General features: G+C 44.3%; 1 protein-coding gene across 1 annotated transcript in view; it reads left to right on the top strand.

Moving 5' to 3' along the window:
- Positions 1–19,513, top strand: part of NCBP3 (nuclear cap binding subunit 3) — a 309,425-nt gene that overhangs the window by 270,134 nt on the left and 19,778 nt on the right. The window contains exon 12 of the mRNA XM_078679347.1: positions 10,578–10,739. Coding sequence (XP_078535473.1) covers positions 10,578–10,739 — 162 coding nt within the window. The remainder of the gene's footprint in view (positions 1–10,577; positions 10,740–19,513) is intronic.

The raw sequence follows: 19,513 nt of genomic DNA on the forward strand, positions 1-19,513 counted from the left end.
CTGTAATTCGCTTAGCCCTGTTCATTTGACCTGCCCTCTTCATCCTCCTGATTTATGGCGATCCTCCATCTACCCGTGTGCGCCTGTGTGGCCCGTCCATCCGCTACCCCTCCCCGCTCTACTCTTCTCCACTTTCCTGCTAATGACCTCTCCCCTCACCTGTCCTGGCCCCCACCCTGTTTATCTACGACTTTTCCCTCGTCAATTGAGATATAGCTATTTTGTTCTGATGCCCGATGGAGCTACCTAGTTTAGCTATAGGGGAGACAGGTCGGGGATTTCCCTCCTTGGACGTCACCTACCCAGTCGGTCTTTAGCCAGACTTCCTTGCATCTCTCCTGTCGTCTCTTCCCACATCCTCCCTCCATTTATGTCTCTCCTTCCCTCTCTCTCTAAGTATTGAGACTGAACTATTTTCTCTGATGCCCGATGGAGCTACATGGCTTAGCTATAGGGGAGATGGACCGTGGATTCCCTCCTTGGTCGTCACCTACCCAGTCGGTCTTTAGACAGACTTCCTCTTGTCTCTCCTTGTTGTCTTTTCTCCTTTTCCTCCCTTTCCCACCTCCCCCACCCCCTCCAATGCTTTACTCTCTCCTTTCTCTCCTCTCCTAATTTGTTGCCTATTATTTTTGATGCATTGTGTAATTGTTGATCTTGTCTGATACATTGTTGATCCTCATGTATAGTGCTCTGATACCTTTGGGTCTAGCCAACCTCACTTTCCCTCCTCCCCTCCCCGTCTACTTTCTCGCTCCTCTCTCTCCTCCCCCAATGTATTTCTGACTGTTTGATATAACATTTACTTGTTTGATCTTTTCCTATATATTGTTGAACCACATTGTTGCACTTCCTTTCGTCTCTCCGGCAGTCTCCTACCTCATCCGCCCTCTATTTTTGTCTCTCCTTCCCTCCTCGCTGAATGTATTGAGACTGAACTATTTTGTCTGACGCCCGATGGAGCTACTTCGTTTAGCTATAGGGGAGATGGGCCGTGGATTCCCTCCTTGGTCGTCACCTACCCAGTCGGTCTTTAGACAGACTTCTTTTCGTCTCTCCTCATTGTCTCGTCCCTAGCTCCGATCCCCTCTCCCCCGAATTCTCTCCCCATGCCTGTTACTCTGCCTACCCCCTGTCCTGTGTGCCCTTTGACTAAGCACTCCTTCTCCCCTTGTTGGGGAAAGATCCAATAGTTATACTCTGGAGACTCAGAGAACCCGCTGAGTAAGTCCACTGCGCCAAGGGAGCCACTCACACTTGAGGTATGGTATGGCACCCCTTGCCAAAGCACTCCCTCTCCCCTTTCTGGGGAAGGAGCCAGAATGTAGGCCTTGGAGTCTCAGAGACCTCTCTGAGAGAGTCCACTGCGCAAAGGGAGCCTCTCGCAACAGAGATAGGGTAGTGATACCACTTCCACTGGGATCACAACTTACTGGACTTTGGACGTTTCCCCTGACTCGTCTACCGGTTTGTGTACCCGTCACCCTTCCCCTCCTCTTCCCATGCTGTGTCTCTCAGCCTACCCTCCTCTTTCCCACCTTCATTATCTGTCTACTTCCCCTGCTCCAACCCCCCCTCCCCTGAATATCTCACCTTGCCTGCTTTTCCCCTTACTTATTTGTGCTTATTGTTTATCTTGACCTTACCAGTAACTATGTGGCCATGCTCTAAGAACTATGTAACCTTTGTTATGATGTAACCTGTAACTATGATCTGATGCACATGTAAAGCGCTCTGATACCTCCGGGTCTAGCCAGCGCTATATAAAACTCTTGAAAATAAATAAATAAAAAATAAAATAAAAAATAAAAACCTCTTCCATTCCCACTCACAGAGGCACTGCTTTTCATTCTGTCCAATGCATATGATTCAGGGCTACACTTGCTGCAAAAGATACCGGTACCGATCAGTTTGCGGCTTCTAGTGCTGCAGATTCACATTGACCCTTCTCCCTCCCAGTATTCAAGGGGAATCTTAAAAGGAGCCTGAGATGTTCTGCATTGTGGCTCTCAGAGGGAGGATGAGGAGTTATCTCAAAACGGAAACTCGTTCTCTGAAGAAAAAACGACTTGTAACCTTCTGAACCAGCACTAGATGGCAGGAGTGTGTGTACTATGTGGGCATGAGACTACTGAACTACAATCTGCAAAACTGATTGTTACGGGTAAGTAACTTTTTCTGTCTTGTCCCATTCATAGTCCTATGTTATCCATCCTTTGTTTCCTTGTGAACCTTTGACCAGCGTGAAGTGTTTCTCTCCATGCGGTAATGTTCTGAGGGACTGCTAGTGCGCATTATAAGACTGCTTGGTGCACTTCATCAGACTGCAGGTGCGCATCACAAGGTCCCTCCACTCTCTGGTTAAGACTAGGCAGCCCAAAAAAGTCTGATCAGCTCCTAAAGTTTATGGAGCTGCTGCGTGTTTAGTTCTGCTCTGCATTGGCAGAGTATTGTGGTGGACTCTAAGGAAGAAGTTCTGGTTACTGTTTAGGATTTGTATACACTGGCAGAGCTACTGTGTGTGTGTATTTAGCTGTACGTGAGAATATAAAGCAGGGATCCTTTAATGAGCGAGGTGTGAAGGCACATGGGGAGCATGAATTGGCTGAATAGAAGTGTAGCAATTGTTCTGGAAATCGAGGTCACAACACTAGAGAGCTTAAAGAAATCTCCCAGCCTCACCAATCTTCTACTCAGTAGTCTTGCCAAGATTGTGATGGTCCATACGGGGACAGCACCACATCCCTTTTCGATGCCAAGATTCTGGGGGACTCTCATGCCGCAATTCTACTGGCTGGTTGTGGATCAGTGAGAGAGGTCTTCCTGGTCTCCTGCATTCCAGGGGTGCCCAAACGGAGAATAGACTGATCCAGAGTCTCCACTGACCATACATGAAAGCTTAATTATTCACTTCTTAGTTCAACCTTGAGTCCTGGGAGCCCTGTACACTTTAAATTGCAACACACCTGAACAAGCATTGGCAAAGCCGATAGGTCTCACCTTGTTGATCTATTGGCTTTGCCAATGCTTTTTGACTGATATTGCCTAGCATCTGCAAGAAAAGAAAAAGAAAGGTAAGATAAGGCGCCCGCTGCTAGTAGCCATGTTGTCCACTGGTGCATGTATGTGACAAAGCAGTGATCTTTGATGTAAAATGGGAGAGCGGTATATCCCATCTAGCAGCTGGCTTGCACAATTGGAAACCAGATAAACCTGGATCATTCCCTGCTTGTCCAGAGTTTGTAATCCTAGCCAAATATTTTTCTCCATGCCCCACATTTCCAGTTTAAACACAATAGTGAATTTTGGAAGTCGTGCAGCACTGTGCACCTGATAACCCATTCTAAAGTACTAGTAGCACATCTACAGAGGATTAACAATGCCCCTCTTTTGCACCTTACGTGTACCAGTGTTCCACAAGTGAACGTGCAGAGCTTTCAGAGTGCACACCCTGGCTTACCAGCAACATGCATAGCTATCCATCCAAAGCTACCAAAGCTGAGAAATTCACACGTCTCAGAAAGTAACAATTCATCTCAGACTGATTTCTATAATGTAGTGGTGTCACTGCACCTGACCTGAATGAGCTCTCAAAAATACCTCTGTTCTCATTTGTAATTTCCCTTTAGAAATTCCTATAAGACTTTTTAATAGATTACCAATCAACTGTACTAAGGAAGGTCCCATTTTGCCCCATATTTTACATTGTTTCAAGACCTTCCTTAGGAGGGTTGGGTTTTCTCTCTTAACAGACTTGAGTCACTGGTTAATGAAAGCATTCTACTCCCTCCTTCCCACACGTCCACCAGCAGTAAAAAAGGTTGGAAGACCAAGATTTAAATACTTCCTTTTGTAAGGATGCTGCATACAGTATGAAAGTTCTTTGTAATTTCATTGTTGAAGTCTGTTCAGCCCCATCTGGTTTTATAGCCAAGTTTCAGAATATTTGCAAACTGCAGAATGAAATGGAGAAATATCTCAAAGTTGCTTTGAGTTGCCTTAGTCCAGGTTTCCTCTCCCACCCAATCCTGTTGGATCTCACGTAAGCTGTACAAGTTGGAAAATATGGGCACTGGGTAAGAAGTGTTTGTTCTGGTGGAGGTGCAGTTTTTTGCTTGAAGAGGTGGGGCTTATGAGAGGGTCTCCTTCATAGTTATTCGAATGAACGCTTCTTTTGAAGAAACCTTTCTGAGCCTATTTCCAACCAGTATAATGCGTGCCTTGATCTAGTGGCCATATTTGCAGTCATTTGTGTAATTGTGGTAAATAAATAAATTATTACCGGATCTATTTTTCGGAATTAATCAATAAACAGGTAGCTCAATAAATAAGAGTCAAGATTCGAGGTAGTTGAAGTTTACAGGCTTTAATCAGGCATAAAGGACAGGAACAGGACAGCCTGTGCGGGAATAGGATGGCAGCTGCCGGGGGCAGGATCTGGGAATTGGCTAGCTTGGGTAACTTTTAATAACAGTGCACAATATATATAGTTAAACAAAATACATTACATTCAATACAGTAGGCGTAGCAGTAGGCGTGGTTCGTAACAGTCGCGAAAGATAAGGTAAAATGATGTAACAAAAAGGCGAGTACAGGGCGTTTACATAGACATGTGATGCAAACGTAACAGAATGTCATAAACGGGGCGGAAACATGGAGGGGGCTACCTGAGCAGCTGGGACCTCTAACCTAGTGGTGCGCGCAAACTGACAATTACGTGTTACCAGGGAGAACTGGGGGCCATGACTTCTGCGCTAGAAGAGGAGACTAAAGTCTGGAGTGTCAGAGCGACATGTACCCAGGCATATCTAGTATCTGGTGTTTAGAGTACATGTTGATAGAATCCAAAAGTTATCAGGGTAAAGGCTAACAGACATTAAGACTGGTGCATGCATAATTCTACATGTAGTGCGTGTGTGAGGAATATTCTATGAATATTAATACAGTATTTCTCTTACATGGAGACATAAAGACTAGACCATGACGGAAACTATTGATGCGATTCAGTAGCTTAGGAATGCAGAGAAGGAGGGCTGGACTGATAACTAGAAACATAACATACTCTTGGCAGACTGGGAGGCAGAGCCAGGCCGGGCCGGGCACTGCGTGGCAAGAAGTAAGCTAAGGGTCAGGGATACAGGTGGGGGCTGTATCGCTCCTCGGAGAGGGTTCAGGAAACAGGAGCTGAATCTGGTGTCCGGGCCCTTTTGAGGCCTAGAAACGGGGACAATTCAATGAATTAACGTGCACACTGTAAAACGTGGCAACGTAGGTTTACATAGGCCTAATACTCGTAGCTTTCACGAAGACTGGAAACTGGCATACTAGAGATGGATACAACTGTAATTGCGTCTTTAATCGATCAGAAGGGGATACATGCATATCGATCATGCACATATAACATAAGATGGGGAACACGTAGGCACATACAACATGGCAAAATTTACTTTTCCACATTCCCTCCTTGTGCCCTACGTTTCCATCAGGAAACATCTATATTCATGATACCATCTATCATTTCATATAGCATCATTTGCTCGTCTCGAATTGTCTTGGAACGGGACTTAGGACTAGGAATACAAGAGGTAGCGCACATGCCGCAAATCGCAGGGCCACATTGTATACAGAGGCAGCAACTGAATATGATCATTACTGCAATACCTAGGAATGACAATACTTTCCATCCCCAGGCAGATATAATACTCCAGAGCCAACCGGACCATGTCCAGGTGCCTGGATTCTGGTGTAACTGATGGGCAATTTTATGAAGTCTGGTTATAGCTGAATAAACAGACGGCGCGTTATTAGGAATGAAAATACAGCAACTAGATCCGATGACTCTACATGCTCCTCCTCTATCGGCCAGTATGACGTCAAGAACGAGACGATTTTGGAGCACAACAAATCTCATAGCAGATTGCTCTTCGGTTAAGTTACCTAGAGCAGAAGTAGTCTCATTCACTACTGCTTCAAGGGTTCTGGTTAGTCTACGTATTAACTTACTATTCTGGACAGGGCCTATAAAGAAGAAGAAACCTTTATTAAAGTCTTGATACTGTTCTAGAGTAGTTTCAGTTTGATCGACAATTGGGGACTCGATCTCCCTTCTAGGTCTGACGTGTACTAGATGTGTGTTTCTGTGATAATCAGATGGGGCTAGAAAAACTGGTGGCAGTAGGAAGGCAATGTAACATGTTCCATCCCAATCGAGGGGCAGACGAACATATGCGGTCTGACCACAAACAAAATAAGAATGACGTGAGGCTTTAAAAATAGATTTCCCACTGTCACTATACTTGACAATAATAGTACAATCACTATGTCCTATATGTACGGATCCATTCTTTTGGACACATAATTCGCCTTTGACTGGTAATACTGAAAAAGCAGGCAAATCTGGAGTAGTATCGGACTGAACATTCAGGACCATAAAATTCGAAGAATAGTTACCTAAATCATATACTTCATTTTCTAGATCTAACCCTGTTCTATGGGGGAGACCTTGCTTGTCTGGAAAACATGTTCTATTTAGAAGGGACATATCATTTGAAGATGACGTTAATGTGGACCATGCTCCACACGAACCATTATGTGAAAACGGATAAGGAAAGAGTGGCAGAACTCCCTTCGGTGTCTGGAAAGGGGGGAGTCGACCACACACCCAACAATTAGTAGCATTGCTGGTCTGGTGTGAATAGTGTAACATTCTAATGAATGTATTGTTTCGCATAGCAAGACGATATGATAGCTCGTGAGGAGGCAGATCACTAAATGTGTGCTCTACTGTAGCATTAGAAAACTTGTTTACATGAGAAATTGGAAAACATAAATGTAATGCATAACTTGGGCAGGTAACCATTAAACTTAGAAACAATAAGAAACTTAGAAAAAGGATACATCTTATAGAGTTTTGACTAACTCTCTCACTATGGGGGTCTATCTCATACATGTCAGAAACCTGTCTAACCGTTTCACCCGAGAGGGACTTAGACAATTAAACTGGCTGACTTATTTTACTAGACCGAAGCTTCTCTTTATACTCCTGCTGCGGAGTTTTCTCTAACAGAGGAACTTTAAGTTCAGAATTAAGTTCAGAGTCTGGTTTCAGGCAGTCTTTAGAAATGTCCTTTGAAAATGTCTTTTCACGAACTCCATGGAACTTCTTTATATGGGACAGATGGACCCACCCCTTACGGCCTTCCAACTTTACGGCCGTGCGGGTGGTCAGGAGAACAAGTCGCGGCTCCTTCCAACGAGGCTCCAGCGGGCTTGAACGATCAAAGTTCCTTACTAGGACGAGGTTGCCTGGAATGACCTCATGCGGTTTCACTTCAGTATTGTCTGGAAATGCAGCGGCAACCTGTGAACGACAAGAGTGTAGGACAGACATCAAGGAAGCTAGGTAATCTGTCAACATATTACTGGAAACATCTGTAATACTGCGGGGTCTAGGTGTACCCCACATGTTTGGGGGGCGGCCGAATACGACCTCATAAGGGGACAGACCTGATCTGGAATGTGCAACCATCCTCATGAAAAATAAAGCAACTGGCAGGGCAACTAGCCAGTCTACACCTTTCTCTTTACATGTCTTGGCAATACGGATTTTCGGGGTCTGATTATGTCTCTCTACGAGACCGGCTGCTTCAGGATGGCGCACACAATGGAACTTCCACTGGTACCCTAACAAAAGGGAAACATGTTTCATTAACTCGGATGAGAAGGGCTGGCCGTTATCAGAATACACGACCCTAGGGAGTCCATAGCGGGGAAAGAATTCACGAACCAACTGCCTGGCAGTGGTCGCTGCTGTATAATCTGGAACTGGATATGCTTCTGTCCACCTGGACAAAGCGCATACTACTACGAGGACATACTTGAAACCTCGACATCGCTCCATCTGAATGTAATCCATCTGGAGGACTTCAAAAGGGTGGTCAGGAGGTTGGAATCCACCTTGTTCCACCGGGACACTTTTACCTGGATTGAATTGACAACATATCATACAAGTACGGACTTTCTGCTTGGCTGCAGCTCGTAAGTGCTTGTTGAACCAAAGGTTCTGTATACTGTCTAACATAGCTTTTTCTCCTAAATGTGCTGGACTATGTGCGGTATTGATAATGACTTGAACCATAGAGTCGGGGAGAAACCATGTGGCTTTTCCCTTCGTCACCCATCCTTGATCTGTCTGGACCCCTCCTTGTTCGGACCATTTCTTGATTTCTTCGGGAGTAGCATGTAACTGTATGTCTATGACATCTTGTGTAGGGTCCTTAACTGTCATACAAGTAGTCTGTTCTGGAATGAGTGTCTGTGTCGTGTTAACTGGAATGTCTGGTGTCTGAGCTGTAAGCTTGGCTGTTCGATCTGCTAGATCGTTACCTTGGGAAATGATATCAGTAACTTTCGTATGTGCCTTGCACTTCATGATAGCGATAGCTGTCGGTAAATGTATTGCATCTAACAGAGCTTGAATGAGGAGACCATGCTGAATCTTGGTTCCATGAGAAGTCATGAAACCTCTCTCCTGCCAGAGCACTCCGAAGTCGTGTACAACTCCGAATGCGTAACGTGAATCTGTGTATATGTTTACTTTCAGGTCCTTGGCACGTATGCAGGCTTGGGTCAGAGCAACTAGCTCTGCTGCTTGAGCAGACAGGGTGTCAATACGGTGTGTTTCAATAACTTCGGTTTCAGTAGTCACTGCATACGCGGCTACTAGTTCTCCTGTACTCGTTCTCATACATGAACCGTCCACATAAAGTGTCAGGTCGGGATTTGGTAATGCAATGTCTGTCAGATCTTGTCTTGGCTTGGTCATAGTGTTAACAACTTCCACACAGTCATGTGTGGCAGGATTTGAAGTAACTGACGGTAACAGTGTAGCAGGATTTAGAACGTTGCAGCGTCTGATTTCTATGTTGTTTCAAGACCTTCCTTAGGAGGGTTGGGTTTTCTCTCTTAACAGACTTGAGTCACTGGTTAATGAAAGCATTCTACTCCCTCCTTCCCACACGTCCACCAGCAGTAAAAAAGGTTGGAAGACCAAGATTTAAATACTTCCTTTTGTAAGGATGCTGCATACAGTATGAAAGTTCTTTGTAATTTTATTGTTGAAGTCTGTTCAGCCCCATCTGGTTTTATAGCCAAGTTTCAGAATATTTGCAAACTGCAGAATGAAATGGAGAAATATCTCAAAGTTGCTTTGAGTTGCCTTAGTCCAGGTTTCCTCTCCCACCCAATCCTGTTGGATCTCACGTAAGCTGTACAAGTTGGAAAATATGGGCACTGGGTAAGAAGTGTTTGTTCTGGTGGAGGTGCAGTTTTTTGCTTGAAGAGGTGGGGCTTATGAGAGGGTCTCCTTCATAGTTATTCGAATGAACGCTTCTTTTGAAGAAACCTTTCTGAGCCTATTTCCAACCAGTATAATGCGTGCCTTGATCTAGTGGCCATATTTGCAGTCATTTGTGTAATGATTGACAGCTGTCTGGAGACCGGACTGATTCTCAAACCTGTCTGTCTGTGCTTTGTTTGATTTATGTCGCTTGGTTACATGGACGTCAATTCACCAAAATGCCAGGGGTAGTGGAAGTGAAGTCACACGCCCTTTGACCTCCACTTTCATTCACACACACACAAATTCATACTTATACACTCTCTCACACATAAAGACTCACCCGCAAGCACGCACACAACATATATTTAAAAGCATTTTTTTCTTACCTCAGCTGCTCTGGAAGGGCATATTCCAGCTTAGTGTACTCCATTTTCATTACATTATTAGCGAATAATATATTTTATTTATTCACTATTAGTGTAATAAAAATTGACAGAAAATAAAGTGTGGTGTCCCAGCTGCCCCTGTGTTCCTGGCACTGATTTTGCCACGTCTCTGGCCAGGGCCCGCAGAGGCAGTGCAAAGGATACCAAGGGGCAAGCCAGGGGTCGCAGCTGCGACCCCCAAATGACGTCCAGGCTTCTCTACTATTATGATTCGCCCCTCCGTCCTCTGAGTGTAACAAAACTGTAGGCAGTGCCATAAATGAGTGCCTAAGCTCACCTAGAGATTGCACTTTCTCGGTTTGTTTAATCAGGTATTTGGCATAGCATGGGTGGGCACCAAGCTACAAGTAGCCTTCTACAAAGGAAGCCCTCGTTAATTGCATGTCACTTTCTGCCTTACTATAATGTTGTGTTCCTTTACCTCTCATCACCTGTAATGATGATGATCCCAGTTGAAATCTAGGCACCACACAGCTCCCACACCCTTTTATATCGATAGATTCCACTCCTTCGCGAGGCGCAAGCAGAAGGCGTGAATGCATATTCTAAACTGGAAATATCCATGTTTTAGCCTCAGCTATTAAGTGCATTATCACTGAAACACCATCAATAAATTGTCACAGTACGCATTTCTCCTTGCATAGTGCTATGTTCCCTTTAAGGGTGTGCCTTGGAACCATGGTGCACATTTGCTTTTGATGAACAGATCTTGTATTTGTTGTTTTTCTTTGCTGGTTTCTATGTATTTTGGTAAGATGCACAGCAGCTGACAGCTGACACTATATTTCCAGATGTTCGGCAAAGGCTGGGGAAGAGAGCACGATCACGATCGCCAGACATCAGCAAGTCACCCAGTACTCGCCGGGAACCTTTGACTGACGTGCACAGTAGGCTAGGAATTCCAAAGCAAGAGGGAAAGAATCTGTACTCTGAAGCTAAAGAAAAGAGATCAGGTATGTATCCTGCTCTATGTGAATTGCAGTACAAATATTATTATCCATCTCTGACCTTTGCATAAAGGCTGTAATCTTCTTCTACTAAAGCAAATGTTGACACTTTGCATGAATAGCCTATTCATTTCTTAAAAACATGCTTCACAGCAATGACATTGAAGGGCACATGTCCTGAACCAGAATCATAGCCCTTATTTAATAATAGTCAAGGCAGTGGATGCTGGTAGGAAGAAATTGACCAAAGCGGTGCTGATGTATTTTCAAGTTTTGGTGAAGACAGACTGAATCCTAAACCAGAGTCAAAGGGATTTCCTTGACGGCTCGTGACAATAAACGTACATGGTCCATGTTCCTATACACAATATATGGTGCCTTCCTGGGCATTTGTATGTGTTTGACCTGTTAGGTGGGGAAACACTTTAATTATGTCTAATTGGAATCAGACAATCTTCTGCCAGGGATGTCATGCAGGATGCTCCTACATAGCGTCTGTTGCTGAAAAGGACCGCTTGGCTTCCTAATATTGAATTTGGTTCTGGAAAGCATGAACATCCTGAGATGTGCACTTTTTAGCTGAAAAGGAACTGTATGTGGTGTTAAAAGAACCGTGAGAACCCAAGGACGTGTCCAGAGTCGGTGCTACCTCTTGAGCTAAATCTGGTTTGTAAATTTTATCCAGTCATTCAAAGGCATCTTTATACAATTCCAATGATTAAAGATTTCTCACAACACCTCAAAGAATGTTCACCCTATTATGCGAATCATGCTACCTTAGCCACTGAACCTAGCCTTGTCAAATGTACTGTGACCTTCATTCGAGTCCATGCAAAAGTCTGAACTAAAGCGTTCAGCCTGAAGTCTTATTGATAAGCTGTGAAGACATGTGCCCTGCTCTATGCACCTTTAATTCTTAAGTGTTTCAGTATAATAACGTTTTATGTAAATTACACCACTTCATAGCTTGATTTGTCCCCACATAATCTTTCCACAAGGAGTGATCGCTTCACATTTCGAATGTGAAATGGGGTGAAATCTAACTATATCATGCTCATGATATATTACAATCAAACTTTTTCTCAATTAAGAGTCTTGCCACACTAGCATTGCACCAATTCAGCAATATATTATGAAATAACGTGTTTCTCTTACTACATGCTATGGCAAGGCTTTCTGTCTCCTTGAAAACAAACCCATGATCCATTCTATTACAGAGAAAACTGCCATCCATTTCCACCCTGTTGAGTACTGTCACAATTTCTAGGAAGAGGTGTGGCGCCGCGGCCAGGGCGACTGACGCTGGAATCTGGGGACCACGGTTCGATCCCCGGCTCCGGCGGCAGGTTAGCCCAGCACCATGTGACTCTGGGCAATAGCTCGCTTAATCTTCCCGACGGCCCCCAGCGCCTAGAGACCCTTACGGGTGATTGTGCGCTTTACAAATGTGGACTTTACTGGGACGCGTATGGCAACAACCTAGAGATTAGTTCATAGTAGTGTTGACTTGGATACCAAGATGGACACAGCCTTCCCTTCTCCAGTGTTGCTCTTCTGTTCTAGTGTTTGTAAATACTAAAGAAAATTCCAAGATGGAGAAATATCTTGTACTTAAATAAAGATGCTTAGGTTTCTCTTAGTGTGAAGCATACATTCGGACACCATTTCCTGGGTATTTTGTTTTCTGCAGCAGTAGATTTATTGATTTTGCCAAGATAAATAGGCCTAACGCAGTTAAATAAAAAGACACACAGTTTGGCTTTGATGGTCATGTTTATTTTCCACGAATATTTTTTAAACAGAAATATTTGCAGTTTGAAATGCAATCTAGAATCATGACATGGGCACATATATTCTTATATTCTGTTTATGGTTTAAAATAAAGCACCAATGATTTCACAAACAGAATAATAAATGAGTTTTGTACTTTTTGTGATGGACTCCAAAGTCTGTAATAGAAGCTGTACTCTCAAACAGTAAACTGAAAAACAGTGCTGGAATAGCTCCTCATGGCCTAAGGCTGGAAGGATTTAACAGCTCAGAAGATGAATCGTTTTACCAGTCCTCAGCCAAAAGCACCCTCAAAGAGAAAGAAAAGTATTACAAAGAAGCTGCAAGTTTACAATGACGACTTGAGGCAAGCAGGTATCTTTAACGCCTCCGCTGCGAAGGCTTTTCCGCCCCCAGAGCTGAGCCCTTTAATTGATGTTTAGGGCTCTTAAAGCTTAAGCTTTAACCATAGACTTTTTGTCCACAAACGGTAGCCTGTCCAAATTTGCAAAAACAATTCCCTACATATTGCGGATTCAGAAAGTGCCCAGAGTTAGTGAATTAGCCTGGAGGAGACTTATAAAATTAGCCAAAATATGCCAAACTTTTTTTTTTGTTAAAAAATTGGGGGGAAAGTGGTGAGCAAGTGTTTTTCTTTGTTTTGTTTTTAACTAAAAATGGCTTCAACAAAAGGCTAAAATGTGCTAAGATCATCTCTTCACAGGACAGAGATGTAAAAATAATAATACTTAGGTTGAGTCTAAACAGCGCTTGCGCTGTTTCTTCAAGACATGTTAGATCCTGTTTTTTGAGCGTGCAGCCCTCCCTCTGCTTTTTGTCAGTGTCTTTAAAAATTCCTTGCTTGTAAGTGGTTAATCTATTTTTTTTGTCCCGCCTTTTTGTCAATTGTTAACTCCCACAGAGCAGCGCCCAAGGACTTGTATTCTCCCACTTGTTTCATTTTATTTTCTATCTCGGGTACTTTTAATTCTGTACGAGCACTTCCCACGAGTGTTAGTGTTTTGTTTGGCTTGAGCAGTGTGGCGCCCGCTTCACAGCCGCAAGGCTTCAGCTTTCATTATTAAACCACTCACCGAAATTCTTAACTCCTCAAATGTACAGTATCATATGTACGCAGATGATACACAACTATACTTTAAAGATCCTCTCAACAGAAGACATCAAATCGCTCAACACTAGAAAAAACTCAGACCTGGCTGGCCGAAAACCATCTAAAACTAAAAACCCTCAAAACCGAATTCCTCCTAATCACTCCTCCCTCCCAAGTATCCATAATTCAAGACTGGCTGAAACATCTAACGGCACTTAACTGTCAACCTCTGATCATCGACTCAGCAAAATCACTGGGAATAACACTGGACAGAAATCTAAATATGTAGAAACACATCAGCGCCGCAATAAAAGGAGCAAACTTTCAGAGGAACACATTGAGAAAACTAAAACCCTTCCTGCCAGCAAAGGACTTCAAACTGGCAGTACAAGCACTAGTTATCCCAAAAGTGGAATATGGAAGTGTCTCTTTGCCGTCTTCCCAGATCCTCGACGGCCCCTTTAAGAGCGTCAATCAACACAGCAGCTAGACTTATTACTGGCTCCAAAAGAAACTCTCACATCTCCCCGGACCTCAGAGCCCTTAACTGGCTACCTTTCGAAGCCAGAATTCACCTAAAAATCGCATGTGTGACGCATAACGCCATACATCACAACACTCCTAGCTGTCGGGCACAGAAATTGAGGCCTTCTTGTGGCAACAGATCCCCCAGAAGTGCTTGTAACCTTTTACTGAAACCACAAAGATTCAGCAAGAAGAAAACGTACAACTGAGCCTTCTCGGGTATGCCTCCCAGGATCTGGAATGCACTGCCACCAGAAACTAGACTGAATCCCTCTTCTGCATACTTCAAAAAAGAAGTGAACTCTCTCCTCATGGCTAAATTCACACGAGCTATGTTAATAAGTGGTTACACGATTCTTGATTGTCCAGACCAATACGTTATTTGCTATACACCGGTTTGTTTTCTATATTTAGCCGTAAAGCGCTCCGATACCCTCAAGGGTCTTGTTCTCGCTTTATAAAACATTCAAAATAAAAAAACTAAAAAGACCCATTGTGGCCACATTGGGAGGCCTCTCGCCTGAACGAGCACTTCCCACAAGTTTTGGGAAGTGCTCTTGTTTTGTTTGCTTGATCAGCGGACTAGAGTCAATCCTTGGTGCCACAGCACCCAGGATAATGTACTGCATGGCTAAACACGTATAGGGGCCCAAAGGCGATACTTATTGCCTATGCTTGTTTTTTTAAGTGGTAGTCTATTTCTGTGTCTTTTTATTCCTGTTGTCCACTTTATAGCGCCCCTCCCACCAAACACATTAGTAATCTCCTTCTAAAGAGCACTGATTAAATTGGTTTCACATTATTTACTGTGATATCAGTGCGCTTCATGTCACCTTGAACAAAAACAAAGCTTACTTAAACACAAGGGAAGCTTTTCCCTCACTTTCTGACTTTTTTAATTAAAAAAATCCTTCAGGTGGTTCTTTACCATTAGTGTGAACAAACCGTTCACATCCACTGCACTACAGACGTAAAGCGGTGGAATGGAGCGGTTCGTCCACCTCGTTGCAGCAAAGGCAGTTAAATTCCAAACTTAATGAAGCTTTCAATATTTATGCGTAGCAAGCAGTTGTCTGTTGAAATCAAACTTCTTAACTCCAGGAAGCTGTGGCTGAGACTTGTAACGCAGGTGAACGACCACCAGGGACACCGGATATAATTCCTGTAAAAGTCACAATGCCAACGGAAAGAAAAAAGATAAAAACATAGGAAGATTGAACATTGGGTATTACAGAAAGCCTAGGCAAATCAATTTGTAGAGGCAGTTGACCACATCCATAATTAATAACGCAAAACGTACATGTAGAAGGAATGCAGTGCCCTCTTACTTGACTGAATACTCTTTCAATAAAAAGAGCCTCCCTTTAGAAGTTTGGATAAGTTGGTGCACTGTGAGAGGTGCCCAGTTAATGCAAGCCAGAGTAAAAGGCATCTGACTGAATATCTAATGATATAAAACAGCAATGTTATATTTTTTTTAAAATAGTGGATCTATTAAGTCAACCTAGGGTGTCAGGTGTTTGAGAGACGTCTGTAGAATAAATAATATAAATGTATAGCCTGCAGTGAGGATTGTGACAGATTGTGACCGTCTCACCAGCAGAAATAAACTGCATAATCAACAAAATGTGTGTATGGTCCAGGTAGAGTGCTAGGAGCATCCAACCAGTGTTGCACAAAAAATAAAAGACCTTTCTAATAGTGGAGACCTGGGGATTTGGATTCCCCGTGCTGGGAGAAACAGTGCACCCCGGGTCAGTTGACATTGGCTGGTTGGCAGTAGTGCATCTTGCACTATTATTCTGTTTGGCAGTGTTGTCATCATTCACTAAAAAGCTTCAAGACAGCACCAGCATTTCGCATCTAAGGTCATCTCCCAGAATGCCCCCACAGCGTCTTAGCGAAAGAAGACCATAGTTAACCTCAGGAAAGGGTGGCCGTATAAGCACATGCTGTTCATACTACCTTCCTGTTTACCTTAGAAGTCAGTGGTATTAGTGATTCTTCACTCCATGGTGCAGCCCACCTCGCTAGAGGTACAACCCCATGTTTAAGATCAGCCTTGGCACTCCCTTGCCTTGCTCATTTTGCTGGGGTCAGTTCAGCCCTTCCTCTACACATGTTGGAACCTTTGTGGTGTTTTGGAGAGTGCAAATACTGACACTACACTCGAAGGGCCCAGCACCAAACACAGTTCCTCTTATGCAGCAAGCACTCTCCGACAGTGTATGTAAATGTGCAAGCACTGTAAAGCTCTCCAACAGCTTGATCTGACAGGCATAATTATGAGATCCCTCAATCTAATTACCACTCCATGTGACCGCATATCTGCAAATAATCACAAAATGACAGCCATCTACTTTGCACCACCCCACCCCCTTCTTCTCTCTTCCTAAGAACTGATTGTGGTAGTTGGAAAATTTCAAACATCCTTGAGCTCCAGCACCCGACTATACAAAATCTCCACACAAAGAAGTCAGACCTCAACTCCACAACAGTCGGTAGCCTTGCCAGTTCAAAGAAGCAAGAGACCCGCTGTAACCACCTCCTCATCAGATCTATTCCTCTGAAGGCAGGTGTTGCTCTGAGGTGGAACGATTCTACTCTGTCAGACCTGCCAGAGGTTGAGTTCAACACAGAATGTTAATGTTGTAAAGTGCCCTTTTTTTATAGTCATCCCCCCACTTTCTGCTGCTATATGCTGTGGTATTTGATCTGAAAGTGTGCTGTGTCCTGCTAACCAGACCTGGCACCACTCTTTCCCTTAAACTGTAACTGTGAATTGGTACACCCAATTGGCAAGTACCCTTACACCCCTGTAATGCCTTAGTATGTGGTAACAGTGTTATTATTATTAGGGACATTTTTAAAGCGCTGCGTTACGCACACCGGCGTGTCCACGCGCGTGTTACCCAGAGTAGGCATGTAAAAGGGGTACAGGGCTGCAGCACTTATTGTGCCACCCTGGGTGACCTAATTAAACCTGAAGTCTGCAGGTGTGCCATGTCAGCCCTGCATGGGCAGCATGCCTGCTTGAGTTCAACCCTGCACTGGAATCCCAAGAAGGCTGGGGTGTGGTTTGACTGTTAGCAGGCAGGGCACAAGTGGGGTTATGCAATATGAACCCAGCAGTCTCCCTCTGGGACAATCCAAGGGTATTGCTAGTGTTGGGGTAGGAGTAGAGGTGTACTCTGGAGGGTCTAGAGACCACTCTAAGGCAACTTTGGTTTCCCTAGAAGAGCTGGACATTGAAACATTGGCATTCTTACCTCCAAGCTTGGAGTAGTACAGACAGTGGCTAAGAATCAATGGGACTGAAGTAGAGGCTCTGAGGGGTGCAGGTGCCAATGGTACCATGGTAGTAGCCAAACTCGGTTCCCCAGACCAGAGGATCGCTGGTGTCGGTCACAAAATTGCCAACGCTGATAATGAGACTAAGCTTCATCCAATGGCTTTGGTGAACGGGGTGGGCAGGAGTTACTGGCCAGGAGAAGGTGATTGTGTCTCCTGCCTACCAGGACAGGGTCTGTTACAAAATGATCTGGAGACTTCTGAATGAGCAGAGGTAGAAAGAAGAGCTCAGACAGAAGTGTTGGGTTTCCCTGAGTGTGTGTGTGTGACAACTAGGGCACATACTGCATGTCAGTGTAAAGAGCTGGAGCCTGAAACTATGGCCAAGCACTTTAAGAGCAAGAGGGAGGTCAATAAGACTCCTAACCTAGCTTACAAAGAGACACAGGATCATAGGGAGAACTCTTCCCAGGAGGAGTCCCTGATGCCTGAAGCGGGCATAGCAATTGAGGAAGCCTGGCCTGGCTTGGCAGACATTCTCAGTACTGGGGGACCCTCAAGAGAAGAACTTTGGCAGGAGCAAAGGACATGCCCAACCCTTGAGAGCCTCAAGCAGCAAACTGTCCGGCAGGAAGAGTGAGATGCCAGTGGCACTCACTGGGTTTATCGGGAGCTTGGATTGCTCTATGCTGAGGCTAGGGACCCCAAGCCAGGGACAGCCTGGAGAGGGGTGGCTCCCTAAGCAAACAGAGAATTCATTCTCACTTTAGCCAGTGACAACCCCTTGGCTGGATATCTTGTTCAGTCAAAGACTGTATAAACATATACATAACATAAACATAACATATGTAAGGTATAAGCATTCAATGAGTGACATTGTAAGCGGAACATGGGTGAGTTGCCGAGCTTCTTTGGTTATGGGATTCACTGTAGTCACGTAGTTCAGGGGTTTAAACACCTGTTTAAACACCCTGAAAGCAGTCCTCCGAGTCTAGTGAGAGAAGGTTGGGGGAAGCATCTCCAGCAACTCAAACAGGACATAATGGACTATGTGCTTGGCCTACACTCACTCATGGCTGAGTACACGAAGAAAACAAACAAGAATCTTCAGGCCATCCAGGAGCTTGTGTAGCACTGGTATGACCAGAAGGCAGCCTTGGTTGAATACTAACAAAGACAGTTGGTGTGGGTGTTTGAGCCTGTGGCTCCCTGGGGCCTCCAGGACAAGTTGACTGGGCCCTATCCAATTGTGGAAAAGAAAGGGGAAGTCACCTACTTGGTTGACGTAGAATTCCTCTTCGAGTACTTCATTTAAATCATCTGAAAGCACAACAGGTAAGAGCTGACATGACCATGCTCATGGTCACTGATGCAGATCAGGAAGAAGAGAAGAGAGTGAACCTCTCCTTGATTTACTGTCCACAAATCCACAAGATGGTACAGTGGAAGGTGTTGAACTTTCTGACACACTACCTGTACAGCTGCAGGTTGATTTTTGACAAGTTATCAGCCGGTTTGCAGAGCTCTTTTCCTTTACTCCTGGTCGGACAACTTGGTGACCCCATGATGTGGACACCAGTGACAGCCTCCATGTCAATGAACAAAATCTGTAGACTGTCTGATTATCATGGTATGCATCAAAACTGCAGTCAGTAAGATGCTGGAACAAGGAGTGATTGAACCCTCTGACATTCTCTGGGCGAGCCAGTAGTACTGGTCTCCAAACATCATTCCAAGGGTGACAAGGTCGAAATGAGATCTGTGTGGACTACAAAGGTTGAATGCAGTGATGCCCACCCCGTTCCAAGAGCAGATGAGCTTATTGATAAGCTTGGGGCATGCACATTTTCTCAGTACCTTTGATTTGACATCAAGGTACTGTCGGATAGGATTGACCCAGGAAGCCAAAGAAAGATCTTCCTTCTCCACCCAAACTGGCCACTTTCAGTTCAGTGTGATGCCTTTTGGATTTAAGAATGCACCTGCAACTTTTTAGAGGTTGGTGAATAGAGTTCTTTTAGGCCCTGATGATTTATGTGCAGCATATCTGGTCAATAAAGCTGTATTTAGCTCCACCTGGGAG

This window comes from Lissotriton helveticus, chromosome 3_1, assembly GCF_964261635.1.
Source record: "Lissotriton helveticus chromosome 3_1, aLisHel1.1, whole genome shotgun sequence".
Lineage (NCBI taxonomy): Eukaryota > Metazoa > Chordata > Amphibia > Caudata > Salamandridae > Lissotriton > Lissotriton helveticus.